At 40.8% G+C, this 26,238-nt stretch overlaps 1 protein-coding gene across 1 annotated transcript in view; it reads left to right on the forward strand.

Annotated features, from left to right (window-relative positions):
• CD226 (CD226 molecule) overlaps nt 1-26,238 on the forward strand; it is a 64,347-nt gene that overhangs the window by 24,990 nt on the left and 13,119 nt on the right. Inside the window, exon 4 of the mRNA XM_081078359.1 lies at nt 16,063-16,410. Coding sequence (XP_080934485.1) covers nt 16,063-16,410 — 348 coding nt within the window. The remainder of the gene's footprint in view (nt 1-16,062; nt 16,411-26,238) is intronic.

Consider the following 26,238-nt stretch of genomic DNA (forward strand, 5'->3'; position numbering starts at 1 on the left):
AAATGTAATGCTCTAAGTATAATATAAAGGAGAAGAAAGCAATTTATATTAAGATAATCTGTATTTTAATATATAAATGTTCAGGCACTATTATATGAGAAGGTAAAATGAAGTGGGTGCATGGGTCGACCTTTATTTAGTCACCAGTCACCACAACCAGACACACCACTGAAGACTCAATTACCCTGAGTGGCGTTGTCATCAGTGCTGCTGTTGTCAACAACCGGTACAGTTCTAATACTTCGAAGGGAACCCTTCCCCTGATTTAAACCAAACGAATATAATTCCTGAAAAAAGTCAGGGAATGCTAAAAAAGTTCAGAAGTATTTTGTGGACTTTTTCTTGTACCAATTACTTTCAGATGAGTCAGGATCTTTTACATTATTAATTGCAATTCCTTTGAAGGCTGTTAGGTTTTGGCCCAGAACTCGAAACATCATCTTAAATATAGTAGGCCCTCAATTGATGGTTATTTGTGCCTAAGTTACATTGGAGCACGATCGTCTCTATTTTATTGAGAGTAATAGAGTGACAGTTGAATGCAGCTGAAACGGTTTTGGTTGTCGTTCTCAATTAGAAGAAGAGCCAACAGCCTGGTCTATCTGTCTCTTCCTTCAATTCCCAATTCCTTTTGGTAGAAATACTTTTCTAAAAGAGCAACATATACAGGACCTGGTACCAACACAGAACCCTGCGGCTCCCCAGTGGGAACTTAGAGACTGAGAGAGTCCTTGCAAGGAATTGTGAACCACATGTTCAAGTCAAAATTAGAAAAGAAATATTTTGTCCTGGGTCCATGAAAAAGTTGAATGTATTGATATAGGGTTTATATTGTGAGTTTCATGTCTTGTAGTGATAAAGAACTTGAACTAAGTTCCTCTTATTTATCCTCTCATTGCCAGTGGCGCTAATACGGTATGAGATGGTTGGCTGGAAGCAATCAAAGAAAATCTCATCCGGGTCCTAAGATTCGCGAGGGAATTCTCAAGGCTTCTTAGCAAGTGCTCCTCTGACACACCAAGAGCCTCAGAGCCGTTTTGCAAGTGTCCTGCAAAATTGTTGTAGAAAGATTGAATTTCCGAACCAGAAGACTTTTCCTGCCTGACTTAATATTTACAACCCAAACTCTTGGACACTACTATAAATGATAGACACTTAAAAAAATAGACTCTTTGGTTAATTGCTCTGAAATAATGCTAAGAAAATATGATCACAATGAGACAGCTTGCCAAATTTTGGAAATGTCTCTAATAGAAGTGATGTATTTCCCCCAACTCACTTTGTTTCCGGAAACTTCATTAAGAGCAATAGGAATTATAGAGAAGGCACAGAATGCCAATTTCCTCCTCCTATACTTTGCTACGAAGCATCTTCTTTCCTCTCTGTCCCTTCCTGTGAGGTCGTGTCTCCCGCTCTGGTTGCTTCTCTTAGCCTGTCTGAGGTTCCCCCTGGTCTCCTTGGGCCCATCCCTTGGTCAGTGGCATGCAGGCTGAGCGTGTGCCTAGGGCATCTGAGCCCTAGGCGATGCTTCTTCTCTTCACAGTGGCTCCTCTTACCTATGAGATCATGCTGCTTAAGGCCCAGCACTGCCTCCTCTCCACTGCTGTGGGTGCCTATCCCCACTCAGAATTTAGTGGTAAATGACAGAGGTTGGCACCCTAAGAGCAAGATATATGGTTTAGCAATTTGGCCCTAGGATGAGTAACTTAAAAACCAACATTCACACACCAATGCATACACTAGATGACTGAAATTTTGCAGTTGCTTCAGGCCGTCTTCCACTTCGATAAAAGTACATACTTACAGAATAAATGTTTGTTTTATTTTCTGGTTGTGGCCAAGCCAGTCTTCTTTCCACTTTGAGAAATTAGAAACTTAAATGGCAAAATAATTCAATTTGTGATCTGTGATAATAAATCCTTTAAGCTTATTTGTCGCCTTAATTAAGGACTTACTTCATTTTTAAAGCTCTGCCAATCTACTTTCTAAAATGTTCCCATGTTCCTTTTTCTTTCTACGATATGCTGGATCTTCTCCAGCGGCCTGTCTCTCGTTCTCTACTGCTTTTGAAAACGTCATGGGGAGGCCGTAACGGATCCAGGTTGTATGTTGCTGGTGGACGCCGGGTCAGCCATGACGGCACTTTTCCAGAGGCAGCACACACCCCCGGCTGGTGCCTGGGTACTTTGCCCATCAGATGTGATCCCTTCATTGCTTTTACTCTTAATAAGCTGATTGTCGCGTAGGTCTGTGAGTACCTGATTATAGTTATAAGAAACCAGTGAATTCCACTGTTGGGATTGGTTTCCTAGATGCTCGGCATCTGCTAGTTACTTACTGTTCTGTGTTCTCCCATCTACAGCTGAGGTGATGTAGAAACATGTCATATTTGCTATGTGGGATTAAGTTCAAATTCTGGCAGCTCTGGCCTAAGTTTCATCATCCATAAAATGATGCTAAGGATAAACCCCTGATTGGATTATTGTAAAAACTAAAATGAAATAGTTAGTGTATGCATAGAGTAGTAGAAGCAGACAAGACTACTGTAGGAAGTATGGCTATCGTTCTTATTAGCTTAGACCTGCAGATAAGATCGTCATCCTTCTGCATAGGGATTAGGAAATGTAGGCAAAATGCTCAGCAAATCAGGGTGACAGGTATAGCCCTCAGTGGGGAGGATTTGTCAATCTAGAATTTTGAAGCATTTTATAATCTAGACCTCTCAATCTCAACATTTATGTGTTTTATTTATTTACCCTTTCTTAGCACTAAGGAAGAAAAAGACATGTATAGAAACAAACAAACAAACAAACAAATAAACAAACAGCACAGAATGGGCACTATTTTAAAGGTAGCCAGTCATGTGACATCATGTCAACATCTCTGATTTGGGAGATTCTGGGTTTGCACAATGTCCTTCCCATAATAGGGTGGGGCCGTTTTATATCAAAACAAAGATGCTAAAGAAACATTTTGAGTAAATATAAGAAAAAGAAGAAGTGACTGCACTCCATTGACCAAAAACTTAAGAAGTTCACAGCTAAGCTATATGATTTGGAGATAACTTTTGATGGGCAACAATTCTTTGTTCAGTATATTCATGAATGATTTCTATTTGGTTTTGAGAAAAGAATAAAAACACAGATATTTGAAATGTATGGCAAAGTAGTTATTTCTTTATTTTAATCGAGATACATGAAAAAGCAGACAGGGAGGCAGGAGACACTGGTGAGTGTGGTGAAAAGAGCAGATGCGTCAGGTTAGATACTGTTGAGAATACTGGCTTCCTTTCAGGTGGCACTGGGTGATTTCCCAACCTTGTGTGAGTGTCAGAGTCCTCATCTATGAACTTGGGGGCACGCCGACTTGTTAAAGGAGGAGGTGAGATCACAAGTGGTTGGCTGAGTGTGTTCTGCCCGTCTCTATGAGACTGATTGTAAGGCTGTCCCTGGCACATGGTTTCGGAAGATGTCTGTTAAGGGATTACTTTCAATTTGTTTTGATCCCGGCTTCCAAAAAAAAAGAAGGGAATCTCTAGGACACGGTGGGCTAATGGCTTCTAACAACTCGTTATCCTGTCTGGGTAAATGTTGTTACGGTATTTGGGGGGAGAGAGGCTGGAGCTTGGCAGCTTCGGCTAACCCACTCTGTCCTTCCCTTTCTCCAGGAAAAGACTGGAACTCGGCCGCATCTCCAGTACCCCATACCTGTCTCAAGGAAGAGCCCCTTGAATGTTATGATGTTTATTACGTTAAAAAGTAGGATTAACATAACCTTCTCAACGTGGACGTGTCTCAAAAGAAATAGAGAAACCGTATTTTCAGTTAACACAGTGTTGGGCAGTTTCATCTGACATCACTTCGTGGACACCCATTTGTTGTGCTAACATTTCACCAACGCCCATTTGTATTTATGGCTGCAGGTGCCCCGTAGGTCATTATCAGCCCTCTTTCCTAACCGGCTTTACATTGTGTCATTAACATTTCTAACATTGACACCTGACATCTTTATTTTTCATAATCCACTTGGCCTTATTATGCAGCTGGACATTTAGATTATTTCCAGTATTCACCATTTCAGCTAATTCTTGATAGTCATCTTCATACATATAAAGCTTTAAAAACTTATGTCCTAAGATTGATTTGTAGGCATTTCCTCTAACGTACATAAAGCACAAATTGAACGCTGAATATATTATTATCTCCTTTTACTGCCATATCTATTTCTTTTATGTGTGTATTTCCCACATTTCCTTTTAAATCCAAGTAAATGACATGGGTACTCTTTGTTCCCCTCATGCCATCAGTTCTTTCTCACTCTTTTCTGGACAGGTCTGATGATGACAGCTTTCCTTGCCAACAGCCACACTCACACTGTTTGTTTGTTTGTTTTCAGTATTGTTATATATTTTATTTTAACTTCATTATAGCTTGAACTAAATAATTTCAGCCTCTTGTACCTCAGGGGGTTGTTGAGAAATATTGTCGATCTTGCTATGGTTTGAAAAACACCTGGAGCTCTTTGGAGAGAAGGTATTAAGCCATAAATATGGCAGTACTGGCTGTGTCCAGGGGACATGCCAGGAAGGACAGCTCCTGTGTATACTTCCCTGCACCAGCCTGGGAACGAAGACCCAAACTCACGGAGGCCCTAGACTGGAAAACATTGCTTCAGGCTCCTGGGGTCATGTGCTACATTTCTAACATTGTCATCTTCAGAGATGACCTCATTGATGTATTTATTGCCCAACATTTTTTGAGCCTCTTAAGGTGTGAGGCATTGTGCTAAGACTGAGAAATATTGAAGATAGGCTGTCTGTAAGGTGTCGATAGTTTCTCAGGGCAGTGAGAAATGACAACAAAGACAAAACAATACATACAAGGTAGAGAAGTAAACAGAGGAGGGAGTGGCTAGCACATCTTGGTATGAGTAAGAAAATATGTCTTCCAAGTAGGTGGTGTCCCAGTTGGGTCTTGCAGGATAAATAGTGGTTTTCCTGGAATGGGGTGGAAGGAGTATATTAGGTGTTCTAGGAGAAGAGATGCCCATGCAAGTTCATAAAGGTGAATACTATTCTTCGGGAAACTAGAGTATATGGTAGAGTCCACCAGGAGATGAGAATGGAGACAAAGGCAGGGGTGAAAATCACAAAGGATTTTACTAAACAGTGTGTAATTTGTCCTGTAGAAAGCATGGTCAGATTTGCTTTTGAGCTAAACAGTTTTGGATGCAGTGTGGATTGGGGGGAAAAGATCATTTAGGCAACGATTTTCATGGTCCAGTAGAAGAACATAGGGGAAGTTCTGGGAACTAAGTCTTGTATTTTCATTCTGGTTGGTTTACAAGTCATTCTGTTGTACAGGTTTCTCTGATATCATGCTTAACTCCTACAGGTGAGATAAATGAATTAGCAGGTATTTAATGATCATCAAATATATGGAAGATATTATGTAAGGTATTTCCAGAGATTAAAATAAGTGTAATTCATGGTACAATTTCCTTGAAAACTTTTGGAACACCGTGGAGTAACAAGGAACATCCAAATATTTAAAAAAATATTATTTCTGCCTCCAAGGAGCTCAGTATAACCGAGAAAAGCAAGGCCTAGCCACGGAAATAGAAACCCCAGCAGTTTATCTTTCACAAGTGTAGTAATTTGTTATACACAATTATGCAAAAGTAGAAAAGGGGAGGAGGGCTCAGTGAATGGACCAGGGGTTGTTGTGAGCAGGAGTGAGTCCTGCAAGGGTGGTAAGAGAGAGGGACTTTGAAAGGAAGAGAATGCAACAGAGTGAAAGCGTTTTTAACCTGCTCAAGCCATGTTCCCTAGGATTGGAAGCCTCCTCCCTGCATGTTGGTGTAAGTCCAGATTCTAGGTTCCAAGGAAAATTTGGGAGAGTCCCAGAACCTGTCTGTCTTAAGTTGCTGTCTCTAGAAGCAGTCCCAGATAGAAGGATAGATAAATGGGAAAGAGACGTATTAGGGACTTTCTCGGGAACGTTCCGGGATGTCCCCCTAAAGTCCATTAGGAAAGTCGCAGGATAGGCCAGGAAGGATTCCGGGGGAAGGAGCCATGGAGGTTAACTGTAGCTCACCTGACAGAAGTGCTGAGGTTGTCCTGATTGGGCCAGCATCTGTCACTGGGTAAGGGTCCCTCCCTCTCGTGTGTAGATTCCCAGGCAAAGCAGGTCCCAGCACCCAGGGCAGTCCTCCCGTGAAGAGAGGCAGGTGCTAGCTGTTAGGGAGAAAGCACATGGGAATGACAAGGGACCCCAGGGGATGGGCACCGAGCGATGGAAGCATCTGCTGTATCCAGGTCAAGTGTGGCCCTTTGGAACCTTGCAGAGTTCCCTGCATTCAGGGCGCTTGGGAGCTTATTGTTTACAGAGACCCATGGTGTTTCGTTTCTCCCCACTTACCATTTGCCTTTATCCTTTAGAGAGGAGGCCCAGACATCCCTAGCCTTTCTTCACTGTGGCCAAACACAGCCTAAGAAATGTGACTAAGTCATACAGGGCTCATCTTCAGAGTTTCTAAAGAAAGCTGTGAGAGCTGGCTTTTCTTTAAATGCTGTCATTACTACTGACTGGAGATTTTTGCAATGCTGGGCCTCATGTTCCCCTTTCCTGATGTAGAACGTCTTCTGTTTCACAGGTCATGTCTTTTGACTGCATGATTTTTCAGAAATTGCTTTCTAATTTAATTAATTTTAGTTGGCTAGGAATTGCATTGGTAAGAATTGTGAACTTCCAATTTTCTGAGCAGTGTACTTAAAAACTTGGTTTTGCAATTCAGTGAATTTTATTAAATCTTTTCTTTCGATGGCAGTTGAAGTAGGTAAGTCCTCACATATGCATTGATGTTAAATGTGCCTAATGCATTGTGGGCCTGATCATGTGTTGTTTATACTTTCCCCACCTTTAGCATTATGTCAATTCCTCCTCGATCGTTTTTCATATGTCATCCATCAGAAATTCTACTTATTCTCCACAAAACCAAGTGGCTATGAATGTAATGAAGTAGATATTGCATTAAATAAATAGTGACATGGGCAGGAAATATGGGGAAAGAAAGGAAACTGAATATGAAGTAGATTGCTTTAAATGCACAACGCTTAGTTACTTGAGTGTCTTGCGTTTGGTGGCCTCAGCAGATTTTCTTTGGGAAAATAACTGCATTTGGTAAGAGAACCTTTATCAGGCCTTGGTGAGACCGGAGCCAGCCAACAGCAAGGCTTCTAGCTGGTTGGGAGCCAAACTCCCAGGGTTTTAGTGGACACGGGGCTTCTATGGGAAATTTCTAGAGGCTCTGTGTGATGACCTGGTTATGTATCTTTCTACTTACTCAGAACTGTGCCTCGTTTGTCTTGATGTCAATACTCAGTAATTTTTGTTGAATGAATGAATGAATGAATGAAGACAAAAGAGGTAAAATTGTGTTGCCCCCTGTCTGTAATCTGTCTTCCTGTTGAAGTCCCCCAGGCCACCCCACACTGGCAGGCGCTCACTGTCCTTCTGGAGCCTGTGCTCCTGGGAGCATGGCAGCCTGTGACCCATGAACACGGTGGCCTGGGACAAAGCTGGCTCCTGGCTCATCTCTCCCTTCCTTGCTACCTCCCTTCTGTTGGTGGGAATCTGCTTCCTTTCCTTCTACTTGGAAAGCAATGGAATGGATGATTTCACACTGATGTGTTGGTGCCTGCCAGCAGCTGAGGTTGTTCCGTGCATTTTAACAAGGACAAGTAAAGCAATTGATTTCTAATTATAGGATTTAAGGCATCATAAAATAAGATGTGTAGGAACAGGGGCTTCCTGGGAGCCTGTTTTTCCTCTGTGAAATGCAGCCCAGTTCCCGGGTGGAAAGGAACCCTCTGAGTGTCACCTGTGGTCCCCTCACTGGGAGAAGGACGGCAGCCCTGCCTGATGGGCAGCTCCGTGAGCCTCCTGCCTGGTGGGCCACCCTTCTCTGCCGTCCAGCAGCTGGGTGACTTCTCTCTGGGTCTTCGACAGAACTCAATGTGTCAGTACATGTAATGCACTTAATGCTGGCACATAGTAAGGACAAATTAATGGTAGATTATTTAGCTTTGAAAACATGTTGAAAGTGCTTAGTGTATCGGAGTCAAAGTGCTTAGTAGCACTAATCGTCTATTCTCTAGCAGGGGCTGATTAAGGGTGGTGTTAATCTCCTCATTCTTTTTCTGTAAAACTCTGCCATGCAGAAAATCTACGATAAATTTCCAAATCTGAGGGGGGACAACTGCCCACATTTCAGTAGAAAAGAAGCCGGAAGTCCTGGGCTGCCCTGTGACCTCCTGGTTCCAGGCCCTCTGAACTGCGCTCTTTAAAATTCTTATATCCCATGAGTCATTTTGTTTTCCTGATGGAGAGAACTAGCAGAGTTGCTCAAAAGTGAAGCCTTTCGTGTGCTTCAGCAAACCTATGGTACCAACCGAAACAAAAAGCCATTCTCTCTCATCAAACCATGCCAGAGAGATTGAAACTGATCTTTTAACAATTCAAGGCTGTGAGCATACGTTACAGTGTAAGGAGCTGTGGGTACCCTTCACACAGACCCTCTCAAGCTTTGGGGAGCTCACTGACTGTGGGGCGGCAGCCTGGGGTCTCCAGCCAGGATCCAGTATCCAGCAGTTGCTTTGAATCACAGATCGGCCCAGGCCTGGGTCGCAAGTCTTTTGCTCGTTGGTGCTCATGTTGGGCATGGGGGAGGAGGGTCATTGCATGTTGGATGAGCTGCAAACCTTCTTTGAGTGGGTGTTTTCTGGGCCCAGCCCTGCTTTGCTATCCAGGACGTGCTCACCTGACCCGAGTCAGTTCTTTCATTTAAACACATGGCTTTGCTTGGCCTGCGTTCCTGCAGGCTTTGCCAGGTGGTGGTTTTATCTCTCACAGCAGCTCTTGTTCTTCCCCCTTTATCTGTGCGTTTCAGTCAAGCAATCTTTTAGCTTACTTTTATCTTGTATGGTTCCTTTACCTTTTTATGTGCACTTTAAACGAAGGGCAGAGAATGGAAATGTTTGGGGAGGGGGGTGGAGAAGAGCGTTGATTCCCCTAACCTGGCAGACTTGCTGCTTCTGAGCGGTTCTGGAGAGATCCAGATTGTCCCAGAAATGTCAGCCCGGTGAAGTCCTCACAACCCGTGGGGGTTTGCTCATGCTGCCACAGATGGGGCGGCTTACACATTTGAAACTGGTTGTCTCACAGTCTGGCGGCTGGAAGTCTGAGATCAAGGTGTGGGCAGAGTCGGTTCCTTCTGAGACAGTGAGGGAGGAGCGGTTCCAGACCTCTCCTCGGATTCTCGTGGTTTCTGGCAATCTTTGGAGTTCCTTGGCTTGTGGATAATTACTGTGATTTCTGCCTTCATTTTCACATGGCCTTCTCCCTGTGTGCATGTCTGTGTCCCAATGTCCCCTTTCTGTAAGGACACCGGTCACATTGGAGCAGGGCCCACCCTCCTCCAGGGTGACCGCCTTCTAACTGATTCCGTTTGCAATGACTGTTTCCACATTCGGTCACATTCCGAAGTGCTGGGCATTAGGGCTTCCTTGTATGAGCTTTGGGAACACCATTCAACCAATAACACCCCAAACATCAGCAAGGAACATTCCAGCTTCTTAGAGAAACGCCATCTACTACTTTTATTGCCTTCTGCATTTGAAATGTCCACAGCCAGGGAGTTTAGAGGATGGTCAGGAGTGTGTGGTCCATATGGCCCAGTCTGAGCCCTACTGTGGTCCAGGCTCAAGGCTGCTCCTTGAGTATCACAGTTTGCTCCTGTTTCACTTCTGCTTGGAGCCGCTCTACCCTTCGGTTCAGTGTCCACCAAGACTGCCCTTTTCAGTTTTGTCTGCCACAGGCAGAGCTATGAGGGCCACAGCCAGACTCGGGAAATTCAGCCTGTTGGGTCTGTGCTGCTGCTTCTGCCCTCAGTACGTCTTCCCAAACTCCATACCCTATGAGCGTCCAAAGTGCCACTTCTCCACTTTCCGAACCTTGTTGTCTGCTTATAATTGGAAATTGGTGTGACTATTTTTTTGTTTGCTTTCCTTTTTGTTATCTATCTATCTATCTATCTATCTATCTATCTATCTATCTATCTATCATCTATCTATCTATCTATCTATCTATCATCATCTATCTATCATCTATCTATCTATCTATCTATCTATCTATCTATCTATCTATCTATCTATCTATCTATCTATCATCTATCTATCTATCTATCATCTATCTCTCTATCTATCATCTATCTATCTATCTATCTATCATCTATCTATCTATCTATCTATCATCTATCTATCTATCTATCATCTATCTATCTATCTATCTATCATCTATCTATCTATCTATCAATCATCTATCTATCTATCTATCATCTATCTATCATCATCATCTATCTATCTATCATCTATCTATCTATCTATCTATCTATCTATCATCTATCATCTATCTATGTATCTATCACAGTATAACTGACACACAACATTATATTAGTTTCAGATGTATATGACTTAATATTTGTATATATTGTGAAGTGACCGCCTAAATGAAAGTAAACATCTATCACTATACATAGTTATAAAATTTTTAATTTTCTCCTGATGAGAACTTTTAAAATCCGCTCTCTTAGCAATTGCTTGTTTTTTAAAGGCTTCCTCTCAGGCCACATTAGAACATTTCCTCAGTCCTCAGGTAGTCAACATCTTATTTTGCATTTGTATGGGATACTCTATATTTAAGAGTTTTTAGCACATTCGTGGTCTAGGCGCTATTGGGAAACCGCAAGGTCCCTACTATTATCGGGTCTAATTGGCTGAAGTAGTAGAGCTCCTGCAGGTAGCTTAGGGCAATGCTGGCTGCTTAATTTTTAGCCTATTTTGAACATGATAAGAACAAGTTTTTGCCTCGTGCTTTAGCTGCCCTGTGGAGAGAGCTGACTGAGCAGGAGCTATTGATTTGGATGTCATCTGCACACAGGGATGGTTGACAATTGAGAGCCCAGGGAATGACCCAGGGATGGTGAGTGCAGGGGGACGAACAATGGAACCCAGGGAACAACAGCATTTTAAAAGACTAGCAGGGAAAGAGGGACTCTGGAAGGAGACCATGGAAGAAGGTCAGATAGGAGAGAAGACAGGCGGGAAAGCGCAGTGTCACAGAAGCCAATGGGTTTCCAGGAGGGCATTATACATTTGGCCCCATTATACATCTGGCGCACAGAATGTACAACACCAAGAGTGAATCCTAAGGAAAACTATATACTTGGGGTGACTGTGACATGTCACTGCAGGTTCATTCTTGGTAACAAATGTCCCATTTGGTGAGTGATGTTGACCATGGGAGACTATGTGTGTGTGTGTGTGTGTGTGTGTGTGTGTGTGTGTGTGTGTGTGTGTAGTGGGGGTGGGTAGAGGGTATGTGGGAAATCTCTGTGCCTTTCTCTCAGTTCTGTTGGAAACCTAAAACTGCTCTAAATAAAGTATGTTTTTTAAAGAAAATTAAAAAAAAACAACACAACACCACACTCTATTCTATGTTTATGCTAAGAATTAATGCATAACTAAATAGAAACATAAAGTTCACTGGTTTTTATTATTTTTGTTTCTATTTTTAGGGTTAAATTCTAATCCAGCCTGTTCTTTCCTGTTAACTGCAACATTTTGATCCCTATTATCAGTAGAATCACTTTCCAGTTCCAAGCATGTCAGGATGCCAGGGTCCCCTTGTGCTTGTGGCGTCTTCCCAGTCGTTTTCAGGGTCATTGTGTGTGGCTTTACAGGTGCCCAGCAGGAGGGTTGGGTGAGCAGAACGCACATGAGAGGCAAGGCAGGTTCTGCAGACCTCTTTTGGGTCTGGATCTCATCGGTCACCAACCCGCTCTTCTGCTTATCAGGAAAGGTGCAGAGGGGGGCTACTGTATGCTTCCAGCCGTCAGCCTCTGCAGGGGGGCCTGCTGCTTCCACGTTCAGCCTGTATCTGTTGACAGGTGGGTCTGGGTCCTTACGTAGAACCCATGCTGTGAAAACCTCCATGCACCCTGCTCCCACCGAGACCCTCTGGCCCGGCCGTCCTGCTGGATTGGTCCTTTGTGCTAATGTAGACACTCCGAAGAGAGGACCCTACTTTTTACCCAGGCCAACAATACATGGGGTTGCTTCCTGAAAGCAAATTTTGGTTAGATAGGAAGGTAAAGAAAGGTTCTGAGATTGGAGGAGAGCGGCACCCACTGAGGAAAACAAAACAGACACTGAAGACCAACATCAAACCTGCAGCAAGAGCAAGCCTGCCTCTTACTTGCCCGGGTTTGCCACAGCTCATATCAAAATTGGACTCTCTTCTTATCATTTCTTTTCCGTTCTTTCATTTGCCCAACATAGTGTGCTATCAGTATCTGGTTTCGTCTTTTATTTCTGTTTCTCCCTCATTTCTGTCTCTTTTCTCATGCCTTCTTTTCTCTCTCTTAATTTTATTCTAATTTCTCGTGTGTTTCCTTTAAGGTTTTATTTTCTTATTTTTTCCCATTTCTTGTGGGTTTTCTCCTTCTTCTTCTCTTTGTGCCATGCACTTGTGTTGGCTTATTACTTAGAGATGAAATGTTTCCTGTGTGCTTGTTATGTGGGTAATGTGTTAGTGTCAGTAAATGGTTGAATGGTTACAGACTGAAAAACTGGAGTGTTGTGGTTTTCTCTTTCCAACAGCTTTGTGACACTTGGAACCACTTGCTGAAGAAACACTAGTTTTTGGTGGAGATGAAACTAGTACTACACACAATATTCTTGAATATAGGTAACAAATTGTACTGTATCTTAGACTTCATTTCTCTCTCTTTTTCAAGTGTCGTTTCTTTTCTCCTCTTTTTTCTTTCGTTTCCTGTCCTCTCTTTTCTACTCTTCTTTTTCCTTTTATTGGAAGTCAAGGAAGTGGCTCCCAGGCCAGCCATGAGCAAATGTGTGACACAGAGAGGCCGTGACAGATGCTCTTTACTTTTCTGCATTTCTTGTCTAGCGTTCCTGTGCTTTGTGACACCATTACTGCCCTGTCGACTTAAGCTATGGTCAGAATTCCTTAGCAGCAGCAGCAAAGCTGTCATATTAAAAACGTGTTAATGACTACCAAAGAGCCTGACGCGTTGTCACTCTGGGCTCTTGTAATTTTGAGAAGTAATTCCTGAAGTTTATTCTCTAGATCAGGTGCTTCAATTATTTGGTTTTGGGATCCCTTTATACTCTTAAAAAAGATGTATTGTGATGACAACCCTTAACGTGAGCTCTAACTTCTTAACAGATTTTTAAGTGTACAAACAACATCGGGATCAATACAGGCGCTATGGTGTACAGCAGGTCTCTGGAACTTACTCGTCTTGTATAAGGGAGATTTTATACTCGTTGAGTAGTAGCGCCCCATTTCTTCCTTCCCTCAGACCTCAGCAACCACTCTTGCACTCTTTGCTTCTATAAGATTGATTATTTTAGATTCCTCATGTAAGTGGAATGGTGCAGTATATGTCCTTTTGTGTCTGGCTTATTTCACTTGACCTTAATGTCCTCCAGCTTCATCCACATTGTCTCATATTGCAGAATTTACTTCTTTTTTTTAAGGTTGAGTAACATCCCATTACCCAGTAATACATACCACATTTTCTTTATCCATCCATTCACCAATGGACACTTAGGTTGCTTCCACGTTTTGGCTATTGTAAGTAGTACTGCAATAGTACTCTCTGAGATCCTGATTGTAGTTCTACTGGATGAATATCCAGAAATGGGATTACTCGGTCGTATGGTAGTTGTATTTTTAAAGTTTTTGAGAGACTGTCATGCCGTTTTCCACAGAAGCCGTACCATTTTACATTCCTACCTACAGTGCACAAGGGTTCCAATTTCTCCACATGCTTGCCAGCAACTGCCTTTTTTGTTTGTCTGTTTTTGTTTTTGATAATAGCATCCTAACAGGTGTGAGGTGATATCTCAATAGTGGTTTTGATTTGCATTTCCCTGATGATTGGTGACATTGAGCATCTTTTCATATACCTTTTGGCCATTTGTATATCTTCTTTAAAGAAATGTGCATTCAAGTTGTTAGCTGATTTTTTAAATTAAGTAGTTTTGGATTTTTTTTCTATTGAGTTTATAGGAATTCCTTATATATTTTACAAATTAACCTTTATCAGGTATGTGGTTTGCAAACATTTGCTGCCATGCTGTGGTTGCCTTTTCTGTTGATTGTTTCCTTTGCTGTGCGGGAAGCTTTTTCATTTGATGTAGTCCCACTTATTTATGGTTTCCTTTGTTGTTTGTGCTTTTGGTGTCACGTCCAAGATATCATTGCCAAGCCCAATGTCATGAAACTTTCTCCTATGTTTTCTTCTGGGAGTTTTTCAGTTTCAGGTGTTACAGTTAAATCCTGAATCTATTTGGAATTGATTTTTATGTGTGGTGTAACATAAGCGTCCAGTTTCATTCTTTTGCAATGTATATGTCCAGTTTTTCCAAACACGTTTGTTGAGGAGACTATCCTTTTCCCATTGTGTATTCTTGGCATTCTTGTTGCAGATCAGTTGACCATATATCAGTTGACCATGGATTTATTTCTGGGCTTTCTATTCTCTTCCATTGCTCTGTATTTCTGTCTTTTTCAATTACCATACTGTTTTAATTACTGCAGCTTTGCAGTAGAGTTTAAAATCAGGAAGTGTGATGCCTCCAGCTTTGTTCTTCTTTTTCAAGATTGTTTTGGCTTTTTGTGGTCTTTTGTGGTTCTACTAAATTTTAAAATTGTTTTCTCCTTTTAGTCTCTTAATAATTATTGAGGACTCCAAAGAGTTTTTGTTTATGTGGATTGTAACTATCAATACTTACTGTATTAGAAAGTAAAATTTAGCAAAATTTAGAAGACCAAAATTTACAAGCACATATCCCATTAGCCATCATAGACTGAAAATATCTACTATGTATTCTTATAGGATAAGAATGACTATCTAAGAATGTATGTACCGTGTGTCCCTGAAAATAAGACTTAGCGGGCAATTAGCTCTAATGAGTCTTTTGGAGCAAAAATTAATATAAGACCCAGTCTCATTTTGCTATAATATAGGACCGGGTCTTTATAATATAAAATAATATAATGCAATATAATATAAAATAATATAATGCAATATAATATAAAATAATATAATGCAATATAATATAAAATAATATAATGCAATATAATATAAAATAATATAATGCAATATAATATAATATAATATAATATAATATAATATAATATAATATAATATAATAATATAAATAATATAATACTGGGTCTCATATTAATTTTTGATCCAAAAGATGCATTAGAGTTGATTGTCTAGCTAGGTCTTATTTTCGGGGAAAGACAGTACATTTTAATATGACTGTTAAAATTAGTTTGTACATTCTCAGAGAGGGATACAGGGATCCGTTCAGCTCCTCAGCCCAAACTATGAGAGCTGCGTAATCTCTGGTGATTATGCAGTGAGTGCTGTGTGCTGAGTATTCCAGCTGTGGTGGGAGGAAGATGGGAGAGTTCTGGAGGGCTTTCAGGCATTCACAGGACATGTGGGTCCGTACTTTATGCATAAGACAATGTACATCTGAAAAATGGGTTTATGTGTATTCAGTGAAAACGATTTTGTGTCTCTTTTAGGACCATGAAAATCCTAGGTGATATGGTTACAATCTAGATATTTGAGCCTGAGAGTCAGTGTGGGAGTCACGGGCCCAGCGTCCGTGCAGAACAGTCTTGTGAAACTCAGCCCCTTGATATGATCACTACCAAGAAAAGCACCAGGGTTTTTGATGATGTTCCTTGTTATACGGTTAACCAAGTAACACTGAAGAGAATATGTGTGAACATATTCTGTCAACAGCCTTTTTCTTACAAAAATGTGGTGTAAAGATACCATTTTCAGTTGATGTTAAATAACATCACCAATCACTGTGAGAGAATTTTCCAGGTAGCGTCTACCTTCGTATGGAAAAACTTGAGGACCTAAACGTAATCAGTTGCTTCTTCTTTCCAGATAGTTTTGAGATCAGTGTTTCATCAAATAGCCACATATTCTCATCACCTGGCGAAAATACTACTCTCACATGTGAGTTTCACATGAAGTGGGCATTGCAAGAGGTGACCTGGGAAAAGCTCCAGTCTCATCAGATCGACCACTTGGTCACCTGTAACTTGTCCCACGGAAGAAGTTACACCTCAAGGCACCAGAGACAAATACTGAGCAACTGCAGCCAGGGGATGACCAGGACCTTCCTCACCGTGCCCCATGTCACGGCCTACGACTCAGGGCTTTATCGCTGCCACTTCAGGGGCGGCCCAGGAGAAAAGGAAAGCTTCGTGATAAGACTGACAGTAACTGAAGGTAAGTGGGTGACACCTGTCTTCAAATGTCAAACAGGGAAAACACCACCCACGGTGGGTTGGTCTGTGTTGTCTTTTTTCACGGCTCTATTGTTCAAAATATTTTTTAATGATTGAATTCAGCTTTTGAATGTTTGTAATCAGTATGTCTTTATCTTGCTAATTCATCCCTCCCACATTTAACAATAATAGGTTTTTTCCCCCATTTCCTTGATCTGCCACATAGTCCTGAAATAAAAAGATAAAAATAAAAATAAAATCAGTGAGTCTGAAAAATCTATGCTATGAATAGCCTATAAGTTTCAGCTGTATAACTCCCATTTTTTCAATTGCATTGAAACTTTTCGATGGTGGTGACTAGGTGTTAAGATCTTCATGTATCCTCAGCAATAACAAGACGGCAATATTTGCTGAATCAGTGTTGAGGTGAGTGGAATTTAATGAACGTTTGATAACGTGGCTGCTGCTTGGCCAGATGGCAGCTTTCAGGACCTCCGCTGTTTTCAGACCTGGCAGCAGAAAGAGGCTGGCCTGGAAGCTGTGGAAGCTGATCTTTGGGGCTTCTCCCCTCTGCAGGCTCCTTCCAAGACCCAGTACTAATTCTATGTTAGTCATTGTTTCCCGTGTCCTCATGAAGCCCTGAACTGTGTGAGTTCAGGCCCCACCAAACCTACGTGAGAGTCAGTGATTTTTCACTTACTGAAGTGCAAATACAGAGAGGCCTGAGAGGTACAGCAGTCTGTATGGAGGCCTGAGTCACTACTGAGCGCACCAGGCTCTCCCAGTTCTGCCTCTGGGCAAGTTTACTCACGGCAGAGGGACACGTCAGAGAAGATAATTTCTTTTTACTGGTGACAGAAAGTTTACTTCCTCCCTCTCTCCTTCCCTCCACTCCTGCTATGTTTCTCCTTCAGATGCCTCTGGCCAGTTCATGTGCCTTGGCTGGTGTGTAGATTTTAGAGCCAAGGCTTCCTGCGGTTTGGCTGTCCCTTCATGGATGGCTTATACTGCAGACTGATGTTTCTTCCTGCGCTGGAAAGGAAGAAGGAAAGGTTTTTGTGTATACAATGGTTTTACGGCCTCAGTGGCCATTTTTTATGCATATGCCTAGCTCCTCCTCTTGACAGTGGGAGTTGGGGGTGAGACATAGAGAGGCTGCCGAAACAAATGTATATGCATTTTAAGAAAGGAAGAAACTGTATTAAAATTGTAATACTCAACATATACCGATAGCAAAACATGAATACAAGTCACATTTGACTTCTGCAATTACAAGAGGTGCTCAAAGTGGTTGCCATCAGCATAATTTTAATACGGTTTTTTCCTTTCTTACAATGTGTGTACATTTTTTTGGCACCCTCTGTATATCATTCTTAGAACTTGATGCAAAAGTGTTGTTTTGGGGGGAGAAAAAAATTAACAGAGATTCTTCATTTTAAATGTTGGCTCCATTCCTCATACACATGTAGAAAATATTTCTTACCTAAAAATCACCTTGCATTATAGAAGTGGTTTTTAAACCTGTCCAGGAAAAAGAAAGAATAAAAAGTCACCAGTCTTCTCTCAGAAACCAAGGCAAGAAAAGTTCTATTCAGAAAAATATCATAAAGAACCATTTTCAAACTCATGTGAAATCAAATCCTGTCCGTTTTTTGTTGAAGAAGTGATTAGAAACATCTTACGTAATAGAGAAATGGAGGTGATAGATTTTTAGGAGGTGTAGTTACTTAATACATACTATTTAATGAAAATGTCTATTCTTGTCTACACATGACAAAGTTTCTTGCACAAAACTTTATTTTCTTTATACATAAGCTATAAACAATGTTGAAAATGAAAGTGACTGAACAAAATGGTCGGTATTGTTAGTGTTCATGTGTTTTGAACACCCACAAAATGGCTTTTTGACATTCAATTGACAGGTTGAATGTATAGCAACTGGGACCATATTAAAAACATTGGAAGTGACAGAAGATGGCAGCTGGTCACTGTGTGTTTTGGTTTAATTCCTTTTTTTAAAGAAGTATAAATAAAGATTGGATATAAAGAAATCAGATGGAAGCAAAAATAGACCAGTTGCATTTTCTCTGGTGTGATTTGATTATTTCAAGTCTTAAGGCTGTTTGGTCAAAAATCAATGTAGAGATTAAAGTAGAGAGACAGGTATGAGATGTGAAGCAGATTTAATTTATTTCAACTGTCAAGGGAAAGGTGATTGTGACACAGATTTTATAAACTGCTATGAATCCTTTTGTTAGCTCCCATCAACTTCTTTTACAGAATCCAAAAGAGATTTTCAGGATCTCACAGTCTACACACACTTACACAGTGGTTCCTCCCCTGACGTTTTGCTGCCTGCGCTCATCTTCAGACAAGTACCAAGTACTCAGAGGTCACCCCAAAGACAACACAATGTCAACCAATCTGTCACATATCCAGGAGTTGATATATTTTGACCAGAGAGAAAAAGGGGCGGAATCATGAGTTGAACCTGAATTTACTATTGTCTTTCTTTGCTGAATGAAAAGAAATACTTGTCTCCTGTCTTTTGTTCTCAGAGCCTGAGGCATAGTGCAAAATAGTTCCAGACTGACTCTTCTGAATGTGAAACTTGTCTAGACTACAGGGGCAAGGAACGGGGGCGGAAATGTGTGTACGGATGGTGGCCGAAACTACTCTTGGCCCTAAATACCCTCCAGAATTCCATGAGTCGTGAGGAAAGTATTTAGGCTTCTTCCTAAAGAATTTGGGAAGTCTTTTCATATGAATTGGAAGGATGTTTCACCTGTGTTTATTGATTATTTAAAAAAAGAGGACCAAAGAAATGAAATTGGCTCTCTGAGAAAGTTTCTGAAGCAGGCTAGTTTTGGACAAACTTCTCTGTGCTACTGATGAGAAGTATAGTTACTCGTGTCCTTCTCTAACCTTCGGAGCAGAGGAAAGAGACAAAACAGGGTACAGGGAGTAACGCAAAGTATGCATGGGTGGAGGAGAAAGTTGTGTATGGGTGACCATAATCAGACAACTAGGTGGGTACGCAGACTCTGAGTTAGGGGTTAATATAGAAGGTGGTAGGCTCAGTTCAGAGATAATTTGTTGAAATTCTGGATCTCATGTAAGACCAATGAAAACCACTATCAATTCTCGCCTAAAGATGGCAAAATAGCTTTCAAGTCAAATAGCTGACTGTAGAATAAAAAAGAGATATTTGAGGCAGAGGAAATGAGCTAAGAGTCAGTTGGATTAGTCAGTGCACGAATGACTGAACTCTCAAACTAGATTACCACCGTTGAGTACTAGGTCTTTGGGCCGCAAAACAGAGCCCACTCCAGAGAGACAAGCTTCAAGTGGTCCCTCTGGGCAGACAAAGTAGAAAAAGGTGCACTATCATCTGGGTTGACGTAGACCCAAGCTGGCATGCAGGCTTGCAGATGGGCCCCACACCCTCCCCCCTTGGCAGGGCACAAAGGTAGCTGGACAAAGGGAAAGAGATGTTAGCCTGACTGAAATAACAGCTCATGCTTGGCACCACTTGGACAGTCACTCACACATTCCTGTTTTCTCCTTTTTCTCACCAGCCTACTCATTTTCACCACCTTTATCTCCATTCCTTTAGCGTTTCCATCAGATCGCATCATCTTCAAGATTTTCCCGCATTAGCCCAACACTACATCCCTGCCACTGAGCCAGTAAGCAGCTTGAATTTCTCAAGCTTTTATAACTTGGAAATTTATACCCTGGAGTCATTTAGTAAGTGCATCTGTGTGCAATTGTCCAGATTTCTTACATTAGAAATGATCTGAGCTTAGGCATTATGGAATCTCTGCTTAGAGTTGTCCAAGTCTCTTTCCAGAATATGCTCAATAAAATGTTCTTGACTGATTCTTTGTATATTAATATTGTGAGATATTCTAGTAGAGACTGTGTTCATTTTGTTTTCAAGTTTTCTAGCTGGATTATTTCTAGATTTTTTTCCATTAACACTTAACATTTGAAGTTTAGTGAGTGCTGATCAAAGAAACTCTCAGAAGATTAATTGCAAGGTTTGGGAGAAAATTTTCATCAACTTTGTTTACATTCATATCTTTCAAAAAAACCTATTTCCCTTTTTAACTTTATTTTACTTGTTTTTGCATATTTCATATAAATGGTGCATGGTTGCTAATCACCAGACTGGGGGATGGGGTTTGTAAATGAAGATTATAGAAGTTTTCACTAGGAAAGTATGGGACCAGAGCCAAGAGAATCTTCCCATATGTGTCTTCTGTGAGGCATAAGGTTCATTAATCCAAAACCTTCTGTACCAGTCCTAGGAATTTATAAGTGATGTGAATATTGTAGGCATGGGGGTTGTCTGAGCTGATATGTACAGGGCTGCCTGACATATATGCATTTCCGTGGCATGGTGTGACAAACCTCAGCCTTTCATTATCTGTATCTACAAAGAAAATAACGCCCATGACAGTTAATTTATATGATAAAACCACAGAACCAGAATCCCGCAACACTGGGGTCACTGCTTGCAAGTTAAATCGCCTCTAATGAAATGGATCAACTGCAATTTTCATCCCAATTTAGCTGTGCTTTTAAAATTCTGGATGACAACTGGGTATCCAGATGAAACTACTGTTTCCCGCATCACAAGTGAGTTGATTACTCAATCATGGCCTATTCTGTCGTTGTATCTTTACAGTTGCCTCTGCTGAAATCAATTCTTCTAGGAGACACTATGTTAAAAAAAAAAAAATGCAACCGGCCAGTGTGTTTTATAAGCCCCACATAGTGATTTATTCCTCTTTCCTGATGCACATCGTCCTGGAAGTTTTGCCTGCAGTCATTTTTTATTCATACCATATTTGTGTAGATAAACAAGATATTGAATTGAATAATAAGAAGTTAGTATCAGAGGGAAGGAAATGTTGAAAGCGGTGATGTTAAGTTGATTGGATGATACTATTCTGTAAGGCACAGTGTTGAGTGTATTTTGCTACCTCAGGTATGGAAAGCAAGTTCTAAATGAGCAGCATGCTACACAGTGTAAGTTGGTGGTATTGGAAAGCAGGTAATGTCAGGAAATGCTTTTCTTTAACTAGATCTTTATGATCGGTGTGAATTTCAAACCCTTTGCATGAAGTTTTCCTTTCCCTAGAACGTTCGAGTACAGATAGGGATTCAAATTCAGACAAATGTACTGATTTTCTTCCCACTGCAAATCTGTGGCCACGGTTATTTGAGAGACCTACCTAATGACTCCAGCTGCAAAATAGCCATTTATATTCTTTTCGAGGCATGGGATTTTTCATTTGAAAGCATCTGGGAAGTAATGACAGCTTGTGGTTATCTCTGAGAGCCTTATTAGGAACAGAACATATATGATTGTGTGAAATTTTCCCCAAAGGCAATTAGGAAATAACTTACAATTAAAAAAAATTAGTTCTGCATATAAGATTAATTTCATCCCTAACAGCAATTCTAATTTTAAGTATTACAATGCAATTAGTCAACTACTTCCTACTGGAACTGAAGTATTTCAATCATGTACTGACCTGACTCTTGGCAAATATTCAAAGATGACCCACTAGGTTTGCAGAGGGCTATGTTACTTAAAAAGACAGGAAATGAAGAATACACATAGATATGCCATTTGTAGAGATACATTTTTGAACCCTAATTTATTTAAAATTAGTAAATAACTTTACTTAAAGTTACTTAAAGTTATTTACACTCAAATTATTCAGGGATTCTTAAAAAGGCATTTATTAAACAGAAATATTTCGGGATAACTTTTATAAAGTAAATATTTTGCAATCCTCATAGGCCACTCTAAAATTTATTTCTAGAATTAATTCAATGTATTTCACTTTTACTAGAACTCAAAAGTAGTGGTGATAGTCATTTTTTAAAAGAAATAGAAGAGTGGCATTTTATTTGATTAACCCACAAGAAGACGTTCTTCCTTTCACAGATTTAAGGTTGAAATGGTAATTTTCTCGATTGGATTGGTGGGGAGTGAGAAATGGCTTCAGCTAAGGTGAATAGTGAGTGAAATGAGAAATCCTTATCATCTCGATGACGGATGTGGGCAAATAAAGAGTAGATACTGAGAGGAGAAGACTGTACTGACAAAGGGAGGGATATTGTGTCTGCAAAAAAAGCTCAAGGACGCAATGGCTGTGCGAATGATGCCCAAATTGGGGCCACAAAGAGACAAGTTTGCAAATACAGAAAAATACAGGCTTGCAAAGTATAATTATTGTCCTGATGTTAAGGTGCCTTCAGTTTTTCATGTCGACAGAGCACTGAGGTATAGGCTTCACTCTTAATTTGTATATATGTGTGAATTCCGATGTCTGTGACCATTTGTTAGGAGGAGCAAGGAACATATTATCCAATCTGCCATATGATAAACATTCAATAAATACGGGTGATTGTATGGGCAATTTTACACTCACAGGAAACGCGTACACAGGTGCGAAATCCCAAACACTTGAATCAAAACAGGTTGTTTTGCGTGTATATTGACTACTATCTTCTCTGCCCGATCCAGTCAATAATGGTATCAGTTCTGAAATCTAATCATGCAATTCCTTTTTAATCCCTGGCTATTTTTAAAAAGGAGTGATGAATGAGTAATTAAACTCTAAAGCAGAAAGCTATAGATTTTGAAATTATTATAAGAGCTCTTGTGTCTTACATCCAGGCGTTGGCTTTCATGTGTTTTATAGAGCACTTAGTTAACACCATTTTAAATAAAAATGATTTAAAATCGGGTAGAATATTTGGAGATAAATATTCAGCCCGAAGCTTGCTGTCTGTTTCATATTCTGAAAAGATCTATATGACATTTAGAACACATTTATATATAGGCTTTTAGAAATGGCATATAGTTTGACTTTTGACGTTTCCTAAGGACCCAAGGGGAAGTTATAAGTAGCAGTTCTAAGAATTAGGTGTCACAGGCCTTGTCTCGACTGTTGTACGGAAAACTCACAGGTACTGCTGATATGTGTGCCAGTTACGCTAAGAATTTACTGATAATTACTCATTTACTTGTCACAACAAGTCTATTATTACTCTATAAAGTTTACAGGTGAGGAAAGAAAGGCATGGAGAGGGTGAAGAACTTATTCAAAGCTTCGTAGCTCATAGGGAGAGGGGCTGGCTTCAGAATTCTTCATCATGACACTGTGTTGCTGCTCCAAGTGGAAGAAAAAATTTCATTACCATCAGCAATGAAAGCATCATCTCAAGAGAAGCTGGCTACTGGAGTTCCACAGCCTCACACCCTCCCTCCAAGAGGTTTATAGGTACAACAGGTCTCATACAGAGCAAGTACAGGCAAGGGAGCGGGAGTTTAATTTCCCGCCCTTTTCTCTCAGCTTTGCGTGCTTAAGCTTGTTCGGGTCTCCACAGGTGCTGTGGGGGCTCTCCACTGATTTGTACCCTTTCCTGGGGTGTGTGGTATCATGGAGTAACGTGAGGGAGTCTTTACCAGGTCTGCTTGCTGGACTTTCCCCTTGTGGGAGAGCCCACTCCCTCAGGCGGCTCCTGGGGTTCTGCTCAGGGTTCCCAGGGACGCCCTTCCTCCGTCTAGGGCACTTCTTCCTTCTGCTTGCCCGCCAGTCCTGCCCTCCCTCTACCTCTTGTATATGGCCGATGAGTTATTAGCCATCAGAATCCTAGTTCCTCTCCCAGCAGGGGCAGCGAGGGCTGAACCTTCAATCTCTCAAGGGAAAACAAAAGTTTATTTTCTATATGAAAATGTTTAGAATAGTTATATTCCCTCATGTTTATGGACCTTTATAGTGAACAGCTAAATACATCAAATATTGAAATGGTGTGGTATACTTACTGTTTTATCGCACGGGGAAAATGTTTATCTTGATTTCAGCAGAGCATTTGAAAAGTTTCCTGTTATATCCTGGTGGATAAGTGAAACGGTGGCTCTGTAATGGAGAGTTACAGTTGGTTAAACAACAGTAATGATAACAGTGTATTGGGGAATTATAATGAGAAACAAAATCTCCTCCCTACCCAGAAATTAGCTCCACAAAGGTATGAAAGAAAAAAAACAATTTTATTATTGAGTAAGCGTTAAACTAGAGTCGTGACACGGATCACAGGCAATCTGCTATGAGATTGCAAAAACAGACAGAATCTCACCTTGTATAGAGCCCAGTAGATAAAATCCATCACATCCACATTCTCAGGGTAAACAGTAACTACTCCTCAAGTAGTGGACTTGGTAGCACCATTTGTCACATAGTAATTGGGGTGATCATCTGTGTTAGTTAATTGGCTTTATCCAAAAAAGAAAAATGAACGTCTTACATCTTTCCCACAGGACGTGGTTTTGTACCTTGGAGCCAGGCACCCACCGGTTAGGCTCCTGCCCTCCCACAGGATTGGGACATGGGGGCGCTCTCTTCCTTGACTTCCAAAAGGATAGCTTTGATTTATTATAGCAAAGAGATAGGAAGCAAAATCAGGAAAGGGAAAAAGCACATGGGGCAAAGTCAGAGAATTAACAGAGTCCCAGTAGGAAAGCAGGTTTAGCATAAACCACATGTTTGTAAAAACAGTTGAGACACTATAAACCACCCTAACAGGGAATGGCGGAAAAGCACCCACAACCCTGTTTCCAACACGGGCAAGGGCCAACCTTGCAGGCAGGCCTTTTGAAGCACAGCAGTCTCAGGTCTGCTGCGTTAACTTAAGACTAAGAAATATTTGGATAAAATGGGGAGACATCTAATATGGTGGAGCCAGCCTTGAAAATTTTCTCAACAAGTGTACCAAATCAAAGGTGGTCACCATCCCTTAGATCCCTTTGGTATCAGCAGTCGTTCTAGCACAGTGGCCCACAGTAGGGCAACATGCACATAACGACACAAGAACATGTAGCTAATACAGTCATCCTGTATTGAATAGGTAAACTTTACAGCCTCTCTTAGACTTTGTTTCTCAACTGATGGAAAATCTTTACGTGCTTAAGTCATTTGGGAAACTACCTCCCATCAAGAGAGGCAAACCCCCTGTAACAAAATTTGAACACTGGGTTGAGAACTTGCCTCCCTCATTGGCTTGCTACAGGACAATTATTTAAATTCTCTGTGCCTTCTCTTTCTCAGTTAATATCTGATAATACTTTCATTTTTGAGGGCAGGTAGTTGTTATTCACTCGGAAGAAATATGAAAGGTTGATGTCGTGGTCCTTTAATTCTCTGAAAATAATTTATTCCCTAGGACCTTCTTGCTATAAAACAGGGAAAGGTTTCTAAAATACAAAGAGTATAAAATTGATTTGCACAAAGGAAGCTGACCTTTGGAATAATATTACCATACCAATATCCACTTGCTGCATATTTCAGGCATACAGGAAAATTCAACCAACTTCAGGCTACTATTATTTCCCGTGGTCCTCCAAAGCTCCATTTATTTAACACGTGCTTATCAATGCTACCTCTGCCTTTCTCAGGAAGGTAAGCATGCTTTCAGGAGCAAGCGTCCTCTGTTATACATGACTAGTTCAGGAGAAATTTCAACATGAAAAGGATGGCAATGAGTTATTTATTTAACCCTGATTTTGGATGGATGGATACAAAATATAAGTAGCCTTTTAATAGTGTATATATTACGTGGTGATTTATACATAAAACACCTCTATATGTTTTATCTAAGCCCCATAGCCACTCTTGGGGTTGGTTTTATCATTTTTCAGTTGCCAAAAAATAAGCATGTGGGAGAACAAATATCTTTGGATGCGATCTTCCAGGGGAGAAGAATGAGAAGACAGGACTAGGCGCCAGCGTATCTCTACTCAACCTCT

The sequence above is a fragment of the Rhinolophus hipposideros genome (assembly GCF_964194185.1).
Source record: "Rhinolophus hipposideros genome assembly, chromosome: 17".
In the NCBI taxonomy this organism is placed as follows: domain Eukaryota; kingdom Metazoa; phylum Chordata; class Mammalia; order Chiroptera; family Rhinolophidae; genus Rhinolophus; species Rhinolophus hipposideros.